The sequence below is a fragment of the Rhincodon typus genome, chromosome 19 (assembly GCF_021869965.1).
Source record: "Rhincodon typus isolate 14 chromosome 19, sRhiTyp1.1, whole genome shotgun sequence".
Taxonomy (NCBI): domain Eukaryota; kingdom Metazoa; phylum Chordata; class Chondrichthyes; order Orectolobiformes; family Rhincodontidae; genus Rhincodon; species Rhincodon typus.
In genome coordinates this window covers 23,041,441-23,057,038 of record NC_063350.1, presented here as the reverse complement: position 1 = coordinate 23,057,038, position 15,598 = coordinate 23,041,441, and the positions used below count along the sequence as shown (strand labels likewise).

The 15,598-nt window shown below is 39.4% G+C and overlaps 1 protein-coding gene across 7 annotated transcripts in view; it reads left to right on the top strand.

Annotated features, from left to right (window-relative positions):
• Window positions 1-9,948, top strand: part of LOC109914185 (microtubule-associated protein RP/EB family member 1) — a 56,766-nt gene extending 46,818 nt beyond the window's left edge. For all 7 annotated transcript variants that reach the window (XM_048608129.1, XM_048608127.1, XM_048608125.1 and 4 more), the window contains one exon: window positions 8,783-9,948. In XM_048608129.1, coding sequence (XP_048464086.1) covers window positions 8,783-8,842 — 60 coding nt within the window. In that variant the 3' untranslated portion in view covers window positions 8,843-9,948. The remainder of the gene's footprint in view (window positions 1-8,782) is intronic.
• The last annotated feature ends 5,650 nt before the right edge of the window (window positions 9,949-15,598 follow it).

Here is a 15,598-nt window from a genome sequence, read left to right as displayed (position 1 = left end):
AGGGCTGTACTTTTTGTATTAAAATTTCCCCACTCTTCTGTTCTGTTCCCCTTACAATAGATGCCAATGTTCTATATGCCTTCATAAGTGCTTTTTGTACCTGAAAACTGACTACTTCTGATTAGTGGATTAGGACACCTCTGTACCTTGTTTTGCAGTCTCTTTCCATTGAAGTAGTGTACTGCTCTCCTCTGTTTTCTACTTAGTAGACAAGTTTACATTTTCCCATGTTATGCCCCATCTGCCACTTTTGTTTTTTGCCGAGTCGCGTAATCTGTCTGTACCATTTTCTAGATCTTCTACCATTTTGTCACAACTTATTCCTCACCAAACCAGGAATGACCAGTAAATTTAGCTTCCATATATTTGGTCCTGCGTTCAAGTTATGAATAAATTGTGCATGTTTGAGGCCTGAGCATTGACTCTGCTTTCTGTTAGTTAATCAGTCCATTCATGTACTTTATCCTTTACAACATGACTCCTCCTGTATGGTAACTTTTTTGATTTGGCACTTTATCCAATACCAAATTTGCCATACCCATGCATTCTCCCTTTTCTACCATATTTGTTTCTTCCATACTTGTTACTTGCTCAACAAACTCCAAATTAGTGAAACAGTATTTCACTTTCAGAAAACGACATTGCCTACGCCTGATCATATTATGATTTTCTAAAAGCCCTACTATGGGCTCAGTAATGGATTCTAGCAATTTCCCTATGACAGATGCTTGACTAACTGATCTGTAGTTTTCTCATTTTTGTCTTGAATAACGATTTTACATTAGTTCTTTCCCACTCCTTTGGAGCCTTTCAAGAATCTAAGGAATGCTATTTCTTGCTTTCCTTATTCTAAGACTGTGGAATGCATGCCACCTGGTCCTGGGAACTTGATAGACATTAGGTCTTAGTGTTTTCCTAGCATATTTTCCTTGATGTTGGTATATAGTGATTGTAATGAGGTCATAGAATGAGTTCCCCAATTGGGGCTGACAGTCTAGTCCATTTGGGGAGCCCTGGCTAACAGATATGAACAGGAGTGTCAGAGATTCTGCTCACCTGAGAGTTGGTCCTGGAAATAAAGGATGACTTGGTGATGAGATACTGGCCTCTGGAGATATTTCAGTGGCGCCGAGAGTAGGGTTAATGATGTAACCATGCAAAAGCACCTACCTGCTGAAGTACAACTGGACTTCAAATAGGCACAACTGGCATTATCATTGGAAAATGTGGCAAGTGAAGCATATGAGTTGCAGGGTATTCTGATGAAAGTGTTCATCCTTGCCAGTTTGATTGAGCTTGGGGAATACCACTTCAGTAAAGGCAATTGCATAGCCTCGCTCAGGATGTATCATGAACAAAGGGACTGTAGGTCAGCCCACAGCAAAAGTCTAAAACAAAGCCAAGCTTCAACCAAACAATTGAGATTTTCTTCAGGATCCAGGCCAGCAAGCCATTTTAGGTGCGGCCGATATGCAGACTTGAGACAGTAAAAGAGTGCCACCCGACCTAAATTGAGTATGAAAGCTCTAACCTGGTGTCCGGAAGAGTGTACATCTTGGACTGTCCACCTGTGTCTGGTTTGGAACACTTAAATTGCTTAGCAACATCCAAATCGGAACAAATCAAAATAATAAATGTCTGGTTAAAAGGTCACCTGGTTCTAATGGAGGTTGATACTAGCAAGGCTGCTTCATTGATCGCAGAACCCCTTTTGACAAGGTTTGCTCTGGACTCCAGCCCTTAAGTTTGCACAAAATGTCAGCTAGATTGAGAGCCTATACTGCGGAACCTTTATATATTAAGAGTGCAACTTCGGTTCCAGTCTCTTACGAGAAGCCACTGTTCAGTTAAAATTGGTTGTGGTAAAAGGTCCAGGCCCAAGCTTGTTGGGACAAAATTGTTTGAGAAAGATTCATTTAGATTAGCTCAACATTTTTCAATTAGAAAATGACTACCTGAGTGAAGCCCTAGTTAAATACCGAGAAGCTTTCCAGGAAAGTCTCGGGACTATCAAAGGAGCCGAGGCCACCTTACATGTTGACCAGGAAGCAATTGCATGATTCTGTAATGCCAGCCTAGTGCCATTTGCCTTATGGACAAAAGACAGGCAGAAATCAGAAGGCTGGAAAGTGAAGGAACCATCAAACCAGTACAGCTTACGAAATGGGCAGCATCAGTCATACCGATTTGTGAAGTCCAGTGGGTCAGTTTGTCTTTGTGGAAATTTTTAATGAATGATAAATCGCTTTTTACAGCTGGATTAAAAACCCAATCCCTTGCATAGAGAATTTACACAAAGCTGGTTGGGGGGGGGTGCTGTCCTTCTCAAAGCTGGACATGAGCTATGCGTGTTTGCAATTCCTGTTAGATGAAGATTCCTAGAAGTACGCTACAATTAGTACCCATAAGGATTTGTACCAATATATGACACTGCCATTTGGGGTGTCGTCAGCCTGTGCAATTTTCCACCGGATGATGGAGAACATTTTACAAGGTCAACTACAAGTTGTCATTTCTCTAGATGATGTGCTAAGAACATACAAGACCAATAAGGATCACTCTGAGAACTTGGACATAGTCCATAGACATTTCTCCCTAACAGGCATATTAGAAGGGAAGAATGTGTGTTCCAGGCACGCCAGTCAAACTACTTGGGCTAGAGTCAACAAGATCAGGTTACACCCTTTGGAAGATAAAAATGAGGGCAATCAAATGTGCCCCAGCTCTCACGTCAGTACCAGAGCTCAGGTCTTTCCTTGGGCTGGTGAGCTATTACAGAAGGCTCATACAGAACCTGGTCTCCATTTTGGCACCTTTGCATCAACTTATAAAAACTCTCAGCCTTGGAAGTGGTCGCATAGCCAACCCATAGCCTTCAGGGAAGTGAAGAAATGGCTATCATCCTGTAAGAGATAGTAAGAATTGCCGATGCTGGTGTCTGAGATAACAGTATGGAGCTGGAGGAACACAGCAGGAAAGCTGACGTTTCAGTTCGGGACCCTTCTTCAGAAATATCTGCAGACATAACTACATTGGTGGGGCAGTGCCCCGAATACCAACAAGGACAAAAATTACCGCCAACAGTCCCCCTACATTTGTGGGAACGGCCGAGTAAACCCTGGACTTGGTTACACTTCGACTATGTAGATCCTTTCAGGGCTCAGTGTTCTTCGTTATTGTGGATGCCTACTCAAAATGGCTGGATGTGCATAGAGGGATGTCATGATTGTCATGAGGTCAACCAGATGGAGTTCATAGAAAATAAATTCCCTGATTAGACCACACTAAGCCCCAATCAGGGAATGACAGATATAAACATGAGTGTCAGAGGTTCTGACTCTGAGGGAGCTGGATCAGTGTCGAGGATTCACCACTTGTAAATGGTGACTCGGTGACAGGATACCAGCCTCTGTGGAGTTATTTCAGGTGATTATTGTAAGTTTCCTACTCCCATTTATCTCTGGATTTTCAAGCATCTTTTCTAAGTTTTCTAAGTCTTCTGTGGTGAAGACAGGCACATACACTACCTGTTCAATGCCTCTGTTGTCAATTCCCTGGATTCTGTTGCGAGTCAATATTAGCAATAATTATGTTCTTCCTTTTTTAAATACTTATAAAAGGATAATACGAGTTTATACATGTAGGTAGCTTTCTGTCATTTCATCACTTTCTCCTTCATTTTTTTGGTCCTTAATACCTGCCCAAACCTCTTTATGAACAGTGTGGAGCTGGAGGAACACAGCAGGTCAGGCAGCATCAGAGGATTTATTTAGCCACAAATGACGTATCCTTCTCAGTCTTTTTTTTTAATCTTAGACCATGCAACCACTAGAATCCCATTCAGTGGCAACTTACTGTAACCCTGCAGAACTTCAGTGCGTTTGGAAGCAATCAAACATGTTCCCTGCCTGAAAAAGCTTTTAATGCCTACCGACATTTTTAGTATGTCAAATTCTTGATATTGCAACTGTTGTTGCATATGCTGTAAATGATATACAAAATGTGGCCATACCGATCAAGGATGTATGTCACCCATTTTCTTTATTTTAAACAACTTATTTATCACCTTTGACCATTAAAATATGGAATGATTTGAATGAAAAGTGTAACTTCAATGACACCTGCATTACTAATATGTTAGTCAAAGTCTGTGACTATTTTCGCAGTCATCCACCATTGCTGAATGCAAACAATTTTTATTCTTCTGTACAATGGAACTCCATTTATTAATTTGCTATTTTGCTGTTGTCTGCATGTGTGTCATTTACCATGACTGGTTAAGTGAAAAGAATGAATCAATCCAGAGTGATGAATACTATATAACTGGCGATTTGAACTCTCATGAACTCTCTCAGCTTCTTGTCTGTGGAATTTCTATGGTAAAATAGATCTAAAGTAGGGCTTTGTCAACAGGAGATTATGTCTGACAATTCTGTTAGAATTCTTTGAGGAGAAAACAAGCAATTTAGACAAATGAGAGCCAGTGGATGTGATCCAGAAGGCCTTTGACAAGATACTGGCATGGATCAATGATTGGCTGACTGGCAGAAAGCGGAGACTAGGGATAAAAGGGTCTTTTTTCAGGATGGCAGCCAATGACTAGTGGAGTTCTGCAGGGGTCTGTGTTGGGACCACAACTATTCATGTTCTACACTAACGATCTGGATGAAGGAACTGTGAGAGTATTGTTATGTTTGCAGATGATACAAAAGTAGGTGGAGAGGCATGTAGTGTTGAGGAAGCAGGGAGGTTGCATAAAGACTTGGACAGATTAGGAGAGTGAGCAAAGAAGTGGCAGATGGAATCCAGTGTGAGAATATTTGAGGTTTTACACATTTGTTAGGAAGAGTACAGTTGTAAACCATTTTCGAAACACAAAGGCTTCAGAAATCTGCAGCGCAAAGGGACTTTGGAGTTCTAGTTAAGGATTCTCAAGGTTAACATGCAGGTTCAGTTGGCAGTTAGGGGGGCAAAAGTAATATCAGCATTTGTTTCAAGAGGGCTAGAGTACAAGAGCTGAAATGCACAGCCGAGGCTGTACAAGTCACTCTTTAGACTACGTTTGGAATATTGAGAGCAGTTTTGGGCCCAATATCCAAGGAAGGATGTGCTGATGTTGGAGGTGGTCCAGAAGAGATTTACTAGAATGATCCCAGGTATGAAGGGTTTTTCATATGAAGAGCGGTTCAGAACTCTGGGACTGTAGTCAGTGGAGTTCAAAAGGATTGCGATGATCTAATTGAAATCGAGAAAATACTGAAAGGCCTTGATATGGTGGACATGAAGATGTTTCTATTAGGTGAGAATAGGACCTGATGGCACACCATCAGCTTGAAGTGACGAGCCTTTTGAACCTCTTCTGAATGTGAACTCCCATCTGGTTTCTGTGTGGGTATTAATAAGATGCAATTTTCTATATATCAGGTGCAGAACAGGCTGTGGCTCTTGCTGTCCTTGAGATTCTTGCAGTTCTGTCAGATTCTGTTTTATCTTAAGAAAAACTTGATACTACAATGGCTTTGTGTGGACTGTCTATCCCATCCCAAGAGACTGTCACCACTGTTCTGTGACTCATGGGCTTTGTATCTGCTAATCAGTCATCCTGTGGTGCTGCCTTCATTCTAGCTTGGAATTAAATAAACAGTTTAAAGTATATATCTGCTTATAAACCTAACATTCCTGATGTCTCCCTAAAAGACTTGAAGACAGTGTATCCAGAGTCAGCACAGATGCACTTCCCGTTACTACAGGTATGAATGCTTTGCACCACTATTTCAGGAAATCAACATTCTCGCACCTCCCATATCAAATAGAATTCAGAGGTGTTGTAGGAATTCTTTCATTTCACAATTTCTTTGTTTAAAGGAATTGTCCCAAATATAACAACCTCAAAACTTGATGTTTATGATAGTGGTCTTTCATCTATATAATGCATTGCCTGTGCTTGAGGCCTCCCCCACCCCTATCTGCCTTTCGTAGGGACCGCTGTCTCTGCAACTCCCTCATCCGCTCAACACTCCCCACTAGCCCTGGCACATTTCCCTGCAACTGCAGGAAGTGCTACACGTGCCCCGACATGTCCCCCCCTCACCTTCATTCAAGGCACCAAACACCCCTTTCACATCAGACAGAGATTCACCTGCACATCTGTCAATGTGGTCTATTGTATCCGCTGCTCCCAATGTGGCCTCCTGTACATTGGTGAGACCAAGCGGAGGCTTGGAGAGCACTTGCGTTCTATTTGCGACAAACAACAACACCTTCCGGTTGCGAACCATTTCAACTCCCCCTCCCACTCCATGGATGACATGTCCATCTTCGGCCTCTTCCAGTGTCACAATGACGCCACCCAGAAACTGGAGGAGCAGCACCTCATTCCGCCTCGGGAGCCTACAGCCCAATGGCCTAAATGTGGACTTTACCACTTTCAAAATTCGCCCCCCCCCACTGCCTCATCCCGTGACCAACCCTCCCTCTCATCTCCGCCTCCTTGACCTGACACAACCTGTCCATCTTCTCTCTCCCACCTATCTGCCCCACCACTCCCTACCTGCATCCACCTATCACCATCCCATCTACCTTCCCCAGCCCCACCCCTCCTCTCTCTCTTTATTTCTGAGCTCCGTTCCCCCTCCCCCATTTCTAAAGAAGGGTCCTGACCAGAAACGTCAACTTTCCTGCTCCTCTGATGCTGCGTGGCCTGCTGTGTTCCTCCAGCTCCACACTGTTATCTCTTATTTGATTTCGAGCCTGCACCTTTAGAGTTTTGCTTTCCTGACCAGATTTTCAAATTGTCTTAACAAATTCCTGAAACTTTGTTCTTTAAATATAAAGTATAAAACACATTTTTTGGTCTGTGACATCGTTCCCTTTCAGTGCTATCTTTTTCAGATGGGTAACCATATCGAATATTACTCATGGCCAGATTCATTAAGTATTTTTTTGTCAGTATGACAGACATTAAACAGTTTTGTGTGAATCAAAGAATTGTTCCAGCGTGGAAAGAGGCCATTCAGCCCATTGAGTCTACACCGAACTTGTGAAGAGCATCCCACCGAGACCCAGCTCCCCACTCTATCTCCGAAACCTCGCATTTACCATTGCTAACCAACCTAGCCCGCACAGCCCTGGATGCTACAGGGCAATTTAGTATGGCCAATCCAGCTAAACGGCACGTCTTTGAACTGTGGGAGGAAACCACAGCAACCAGCAGAAACCCATGCAAACTTCACACAGATGGTCCCCCAAGGCCGAATCGAACCCAGTCCCTGATACTGAGGCAGCAGTACTGACCACTGAGCAACCATGAGAGCCCAGTCCTGCTCCTATTAGTAATAAGATTTAACTGAGGAAACACAAGCCCTACTTATTTGTGCTATTGAGTGGTTACCCTTTGAATTTTGTACCACTTACAGTTAAACTGACAGTTTGGTTGTTGGGTCCATATATGACCATCTCTCTCTCTCTCTTTTTTTCCCTCCCCACTTCAAAATTAAGATTTGATTTAAGTAGGCAGTTGACCTGAAGTTTTGCAAACTCACTTGTCATAATTGCTTCTGTATTGTGTGCCTATACAAGGCTGTGACAATATTTTTTCTCTTCCCCCTTTCAGCTTGCTCATGTTGTTGCTGTTCTCTTTTTTTCCATTTGCCTTGAGTTCAAGTTCCATCTCTTCCTACCAGTATTGTTCTTCCTATCTACATCATTTGAAATCATAGATCATAGAATCCCTACAGTGTGAAAACAGGTCCTTCAGCCCAACAAGTCCACACCGATCCTTGGATCATCCCCCACCTAAGCTACACATCCCTGAACACTACGGGCAATTTGAATGGCCTGTAGCTGAAATGCACTCATTCGCTGTCCCAATCTGCTATCAACTTTTGATTCAGACGTTTTTGATATTTCTGTTTTGTTCTGTTCACTTATTGTATTCTAGCCACTAGAAATCTCTTTCTTTCCCAGTTCAACTCCATAATTCATCACTGTTACCAGTTGTTCGTTCAAGCCTCTTTTAGAAACCTGTGATCCAGGTATGCCTTTTTTTAAGCTTAAGTCTTGTAAGAATTATGGAGTTTATCTTGCATTGTTCACATCTGCTTATGCAATACCACTGGATCTCTTTCTGACATAAATCTGATGTTTTTTGCATTTACTTAGTAACTTCTTTAAAAGGCAGACTAAATGATCACAAGTGATCCATTCTTAAGCTGCATTATTTTGTAATGAACGAATGTGCAAAAGAACAGATATGATTAAATTCATTTAATTTCCGACAACTTGTCTTTGTAAAAAGAAATATGATACTATGCTGCTTCACCTCCACTCACCATGTGAGTTTTAAGCCGTTTCTCATTTCTTCCTGCTGCACTTCATCCTTCTGACTATCTATCTGGATGAGTGTTGTGTTTCCAAGAGCTGATATCTCCACTGGTGATTCTGAATTATTTTCACTACTTCACTCTCTGCAAGAAAAAATTCCAACACACAGATGTGTGCAGTTTATCATTACTGAGGCAACTTAAATTGCTTTTTTGCATTTTAAGAAAAGATGGAGCTAAATTAAGAGTAAATTCACCATTTATGATTTCAGATTCCCTTTTATTTGGACAGATTGCTTAGGTTCTTTAATAATGCAATTTAAGGAAATATCATTTTAAAAATTCCATTGGAAATTGTCAGACGATCCTAATGTAACAGATCCAAATCTGTTTAATTCTTTAGTGATACTTTCTGCCTAATTTGAATGTTGTTTCATAAAATCTTAATATTTTCATTTTAGGAAGGGTTTGCTGTGCCAGATGTAGCAGATGAACAACCCGAAGAACAAGAAGAGTATTAAACTTATTACTTGGATGCAGCATATACACGATTGGAATAGCTTGTCAAAAATCATGTGTGCATGTGCACATCAACAAAGGAAAAGACACTCTCTTTATTTTCTGTAAAGTCAAAAGAGCTTTGTTTGTAATTTTGTTAGTGTAAGCAAAATTAAAATGTACCTCCTTTCTAAAGTGCACTTTGCAGAAGTTTCAGTCCATATTTAACAATGATTGCTTCTACACTTTTACATCTGAGCAACATTTTCAGGTGTAGAAGTAGAAATTCTTGAAGGTCCTTCAGTGTGCTATTGTAACATCTTGATGCTTTTGCCACCACTAAAAGCTGACATGCTCTTGGACAGTGTTTAAAAAGGTTGTTGATAGAATGATCACTGCATGATAATGACTGTAAATTGCACTGAAACAAAGTGTATAGAATGGTTCAGATCTTTATACATTCAGTTGTATGTTGATAGTTATAGCGTGTCCAAAATTTGTTGTATGTGGCAAGCCAGTTCATTTGATGTGCAAGAATGAGTTGGCTATAAATACTTTGCATGAATTTTGTATGGTGAAATTGACATTAGATCAACTGCAGGAAATCGTTGTGGTGCCAAATGTTCCCTCCAGCCATTGTGGTCGCAACTACAGCGGTAAAATATTTCCTGAATTCTTCTGTGGCCTTTATTCCTTTTACTGCCCTAAGATTTCAGTATGCTGTAAGGAAAATCAAAACTTGGTCTTAAAACTACAGGGTGTTTTTCTACTCAAATCAATTTCTACTAACAATAAAGTTTGATATTTCAACAAAATTGTCTGTCAGAAATGTTGGTACATTTATAATTTTTAAATATTCTGATTAAATATAGAACATTGCTAAAGAATAGTTTATTGCTAATTTAATTCGACCACATAATATTTAAAGCTAATCACTGCATTTGTTCTGATGTTGATAGTTTGTTCAGTAAAGTTTAGAACCAGAAAGGAGGTTAATTAGGCCACATTAATGGAAATATGATTTTCTTCTGCCTCTATTTCCTTTCTAGTTGGAAATTTGTCCATAGTGTTACAAATAAAATGCCCTTTTTTGTATATTGAAAATTATTAAAAACCAATCTAAAATGTATTTTGTCATTTACTTGCCACCATTTTGTGGTTATCGTTTGTCTAATAATTATTTTAGATTTGTTCTTGAGTTGTATTCCTCCATCATACTTTTTAGGAATGTTACATCTTTGGTTCAAGGAACCTAACAAAAAAAAATCTGTCATTTTTAGGGGAGTGGATAACTGAATTATTTTAGAATATTCATTCATCTACCATAGGTATTTGACAGGAATTGATCCTACATGGACAGTATCTCCCTTTTTAAAAACTTCCAGTTCTTGATTGACCCTTAGTTATATATAATGGTATTATGAATGCCCCTCACACATTCTTAATCAAGTAAGGAATTAAAAAACATTGTTGCAAAATATACACATTGTATACTGTTCTGTTAAATAATCTGTAATGGAAGATTTTTTTTCTTTGTTCTAATTCCGATAGGCTTGGTTTTATCATTTTTTTTTCAAGCTATATCTCAAGTGAACCAAATAACTCAAAATTCAGTTTTGTGTAAAGAGGAATGTTTTTATATTTTGAGAAGTGTATAGATTGTTGACAAGTGGACTCTAAATGACAGAGACATCACTTCCCTTTTATATTGGTGTTCTTATCAATTGTTCTGATGCATGCAAGATGAAAAAATTTAACAAAATGTCTTTGCAGCAATACTAAAAATCATTGGACCAATAGAAGAACTTTCCTTGAGAGTCCAGGTCAAATAGGGAATCATCTGAAGAGATGAAAATCTCATGGGAGGACTGAACTAAGGGTGGTGGACAGTTCTATAAGCTGACAAGATATATCACCATCCCCTTGTGTTTAATGCTTTGCGGTCCTTTTGTAGTGTGTTGCATAAGTCCAAATCTCACCTACAAATAAACATGCTCAAGTTAATGGTTACACACTGAGATTGGATTATTCGTTTGAACAAAATATCTGTTAAAGTCTAGTTATGAAATTCTGTACAGATTTTGATACTTCTGGACCTTTGGTTCCAGCAGAAAAATCTTGGTCAATTCCTCAACTTTAAGAACAAGCAGCCGCAGTCAAAAGTCACTTCTATTTGATATAAAAATCATCTCTTAACTAGCTTCAATAAATGAGTTACTGCTGACAAGTAGATATGTTGCATGAGTTAAAAAGCAATATGCTGTTTCTGATTGCCTTGATTTGACCTGGACAGATACATGTATGAAAATTTACAAATATTTTAGTAAATGCTCCAGCAGTTTTGCAATTTATTTCAGCAGGGGAGAATTCTTTCAAAACAAATGTTTTATTTCCTCACATGTATCCTTGATTTTAAGAGTTAGAGGGACGTAATTGAAGCATGTCAGATCCTGAGGGGGCTTGTTTTGATAGATTTTTGGAAGTATAATTCCTGTTCTAGATGAATCTTGAATTAGGGGTCATTGTTTTAAATTGGCGCCCTTTATTTTTCAACTAAGATGAGGAAACTTTTTTTTTCCTGAGCTTTTAAGTGTCTTTGGGGTTCCCTACCTCAAGGTAGTGAATGCAGAATCTTTCAATATTTCTAAGGCAGAGATAGATTCTTGATTACAAGGGGATAAAACATTACTTGAGGATATGGGTGTGAATGTAGAGTTGAGGCTAAAATCAGATCAACCATAATCTGATTGAATGGAAGAGCTGGCTCAAAGAACCTTTTTTTTTTCTATGTTCTATGGTTCCTAAATTAAGCCATGATTTGAATTTCAGGATAATAGATAATGCAGAAATGGTTTAAAAGCTACAGTGACTAGCTACGGTAGTAATTTTGATAAGAGACCAATGGACAATGAGATTTAGCTGTGAAGTACCTAAGAAATTGACATCAGTAATTTTGTTCTCATCTCTCTGTCAAGGACTAAGTGGTATTGCTACAGTTGAATCCAGAAGCTGGATCTTCCTATTCGTTTGTGTTATGAATCTGAGGTTGAAACCAGCACCACCCCTCACCTCTGATAACTAAAACCAAAACACCCAGAGAAGCTCACCTCGCGTCATAATCTGTTAAAGGAAGTATGAAAAGTGGTATAACCTGCCCCTCCCCTCCCAATCTGTTATTAAAGGGGAAGTTAAATGAAATATTTTCACACACACACTATAATCAACAAGTAACAATTTATTTATCTAACTCTTAACAGTGAACAAATAACCAAATTGTTAATAAACCACACAATTACCCCATAATAACTAACTTTTCCTGAGTAAAACAGAATTCTAAAGGCACGCAGTTCCAATAAATCAAGTCCCACTTATATAACCCAAAATAATAATAACATAAATTAAAAATAATCTCTAAATTACAACTAGGATATGTCTTCCAGAATGCTCTGTGCCCTCACCGATGATCCTCAGCCTGGAACGCCTTTCTCTGTCGAATGCTTGTGTCAGGAATGCCTCTGTCTGTCAAATTCTTGTCAGGAATAGTAGCTAAGAGTGCCACTATACCTTTATTTAGATGGGTGCCGTGAGAGCCAGTGATTTTCTCTTTAAAGCTGATGGGTTGTTAACTTCAGATGGTAGTTGCTCTCAGACAGATTTTCAAATGCACTTTTCTTTTGTACCCTTGATGACTTAATTCCTTACAATAGGATTGGTCCTAGGTTGTCAAAACCATCAGATTTCAATGTATTTTTTTAAGTTTCTAAGTGCCTTGTTTAAATTAATTGGATGATTTTTTTTCCAAACTGGTTGCCTTAATAACAAAACAAACTACTGCCAGGGTTATTAACCACACAACCTTTTGGTACAATGTTTCAATTTCAGGAGGTCACTGTGCACCTGCACATTTTTTAAATATCCAAGCATAGAAAAAAAAAACACATTTTTATAGGGACCACATACTCTTTTCCCCACCCCACACATTGCAACAGTTTGTGTGGCATACCTGTTTAAATTGAGAAAGTTGATTGATGCCTCATGACTTTGCATCCTCCTCACAGTTCACCCTCCCAACCAGCTTTGCATACATGTTCAGAGATGTTTCAGTATGATTTGGATGAGTTGAGGGAGTAGGCAAATGCATGGCAGATGAAGTATAGTATGGATAAACTTGAGGTTATTGACTTTGGTAGCAAAAACAGGAAGACAGATTATTTGAATAGCAATAGATTCAGTAAGGAAGGTGCAACATTGTACACCAGCCACTGAATGTAAGCATGCAGTAGGTAATAAGATGACAAATGGTACGTTAGCGAGTGGACTCGAGTACAGGTGTGAGAATGTCTTGCAGCAATTGTGCAAGGCCTTGATGACGCCACACTTCAGGTATTGTGTGCATATTTGGTCTCCTGATCTGAAGATGCTCTGGCTACAGAGGGAGTGCAACTAAGATTTTCTGATTCCTGGGCTGACTGGATTGACATACAAGGAGAGACTAGATCAGTTAGGACTATATTCACTGGAGTTTAGAAGAATGATGGTGGATCCTAGATACTGTCTTGGATAAGGTAAACTTAGAAAGGGGCTTCCTGATGACCAGGGAGTCTTGAACCAGGGGTCACAATTCAGAGGTATGGGGTAAGCCATTTAGAACTGAAATGAGGAGAAATTTCTTCACCCAGAGAGTGGTAAGCTTATGGAATTCTCTGCCACAGAATGTGGTTGAGGCCAAAACAATGAATGTTTTCAAGGAGTTAAATATACTTTGGCAAGGAAGTGTGGGGAGAAAGATGGATATCATTGAATGGTAGAACTGTCCTGAAGGACTGAATGGCCTACTGCTCCTATTTTCTATGTTTCTATGTCAAAAACTTCGCACTGGGCAGGGATTGAATTTAAGGTGATTAGCAAAAGAACTAACTGAAATGAGAGAGTTTTTAATGCAGCAAGTGGTTATAATCTGCAGTGCAGTTCCTGAGAATCCTCTGGAAGCGTTTGGATAAGCACTTGACGAGAAAGGCGGACGTAACTATTATTCTTGGAGGGTATGATGGGCTGAATGGCCTGTTCATTTTAAATCAACCTTCCTTCTTGTTTCTTAATGGAATTGTGTCTTTCAGACAAATGGCTAGCCAGTTGCATATCAGATTTCTTGCATACCATACACTGGATTGGCAATGTTGTCTCTTTTTTTTAATTAAAATTTTACATCTTTTTGCACTATATCCATGATCTTTCATCTTGTGATCAAGTTTTTGTCTTTGCATGTCAAACTTTTTATCCTGTGATTGCTTGATCTTGTGAAGTCCTTAGATGAAATAGATATGTAGACCAGTGCTGCTGAGAAGAAGGATATAGTGAAACTAGATTACCTTAGAGTGGAAAGTTAGTGTTAGTCCTTGACCAGATGTGTTAGATTAAAATTCTAAAGAGGTTAAAGCAAAGTATCTTTCAGCTCAGATGCAGGAGGAGGAACCTACGATGCTTTCTAGTCTACACATTAAAGTCATAAGTGACTTAAACCTATTAAGGTGTTAGTGACAAGGAATTCTGGTGAGAATAACATGAGTAGTGTTTTTGGGTACTGTCGGGGTTTTTTTTTTGGCATTTATAAAGGTGTGTTCTAGGGTTAATGGGATTATACCAATACAATGTTTAAAAACAAAATGTCGAAACTGTCTTGTAAGTAGACAATTTATTTTATTTTCAGTGCTGATAAACATCTGTTTTGTTGTTAAAACAAGATCTGCAGTATTGTATGCATGTGTCAGCAAGGGACCACTACACTAAAACCAAAACAAATCAAAGTAGACCTATCTCCACTTGTCTAATAATAACGTCAGTTCAGAGTAAAATTTGAATTAGGCAACATTGTTTTCATATAGCAACAAGGGTTGTTTAAAAATATAGAGGATCAACCTGGCAGTTACCAACTACAGATCAGATCCAGCCTGTCTTGCCTAGAAACTGATATCTTCTCTGTCCAAAATATGTCTATGTACCAATTGCTCTCCAACATCCATGAATCACTGCTCATCATGAGTCTGATATGATATTCTGTGGCTGACAGATCAACTTGTCATTTTTGACCTGCCTGCAGTCTGACAGACTATCATATCATAGAATCCCTACAGTGTGGAAACAGGCCCTTCGGCCCAACAAGTCCACACCGAACTTCAGAGCATCACATCCAGACCCATATCCTATTCCAACACCGCTCTGCTGTCCTGCAGCTGGGTAGAACTGCCCTCAACTGTACCCATTCTTTTCTAATTGTATCTAGCGAAACACTTGCAACGACTTGTCTTTCTGCCCCCGTACTATTACCTTTGTCCTCAGTTTATCCTTAGTCCCCTCCTATTTCTAATCTCCATGCTGTCCCTTGGCAGTGTCCTCTGAATGCATGGTATTAGTTTTCACTTGTATGCTGATTCCAGTGTTGCTACAATGTCAGATTGCTTACCTGACATCCAACACTAGATAAACATAATTTTTTATGATCTAATTTGTATATTTGAAGCCATTGTTTTTGATTCTTAATGGTTCCTTTACCACCTGTTCGATCAGTCTCCTTGGCAACATTTCGTGGTTAAGCCAGTCTTACAGTCTGTGTCACATTTATTCTTAACAATGGATTTTCAACCTCATTCATGCAATCACTTAGACTACCTGTTTCTACCCCCAACTGGTATCTACTACTGAAGCCTCAATCGATTTGTAGTTTTAACTACAAGTCAGGAAACTGGAAGTGCAGGTGAAGTGAATGGGGTAGATGAGAGAAT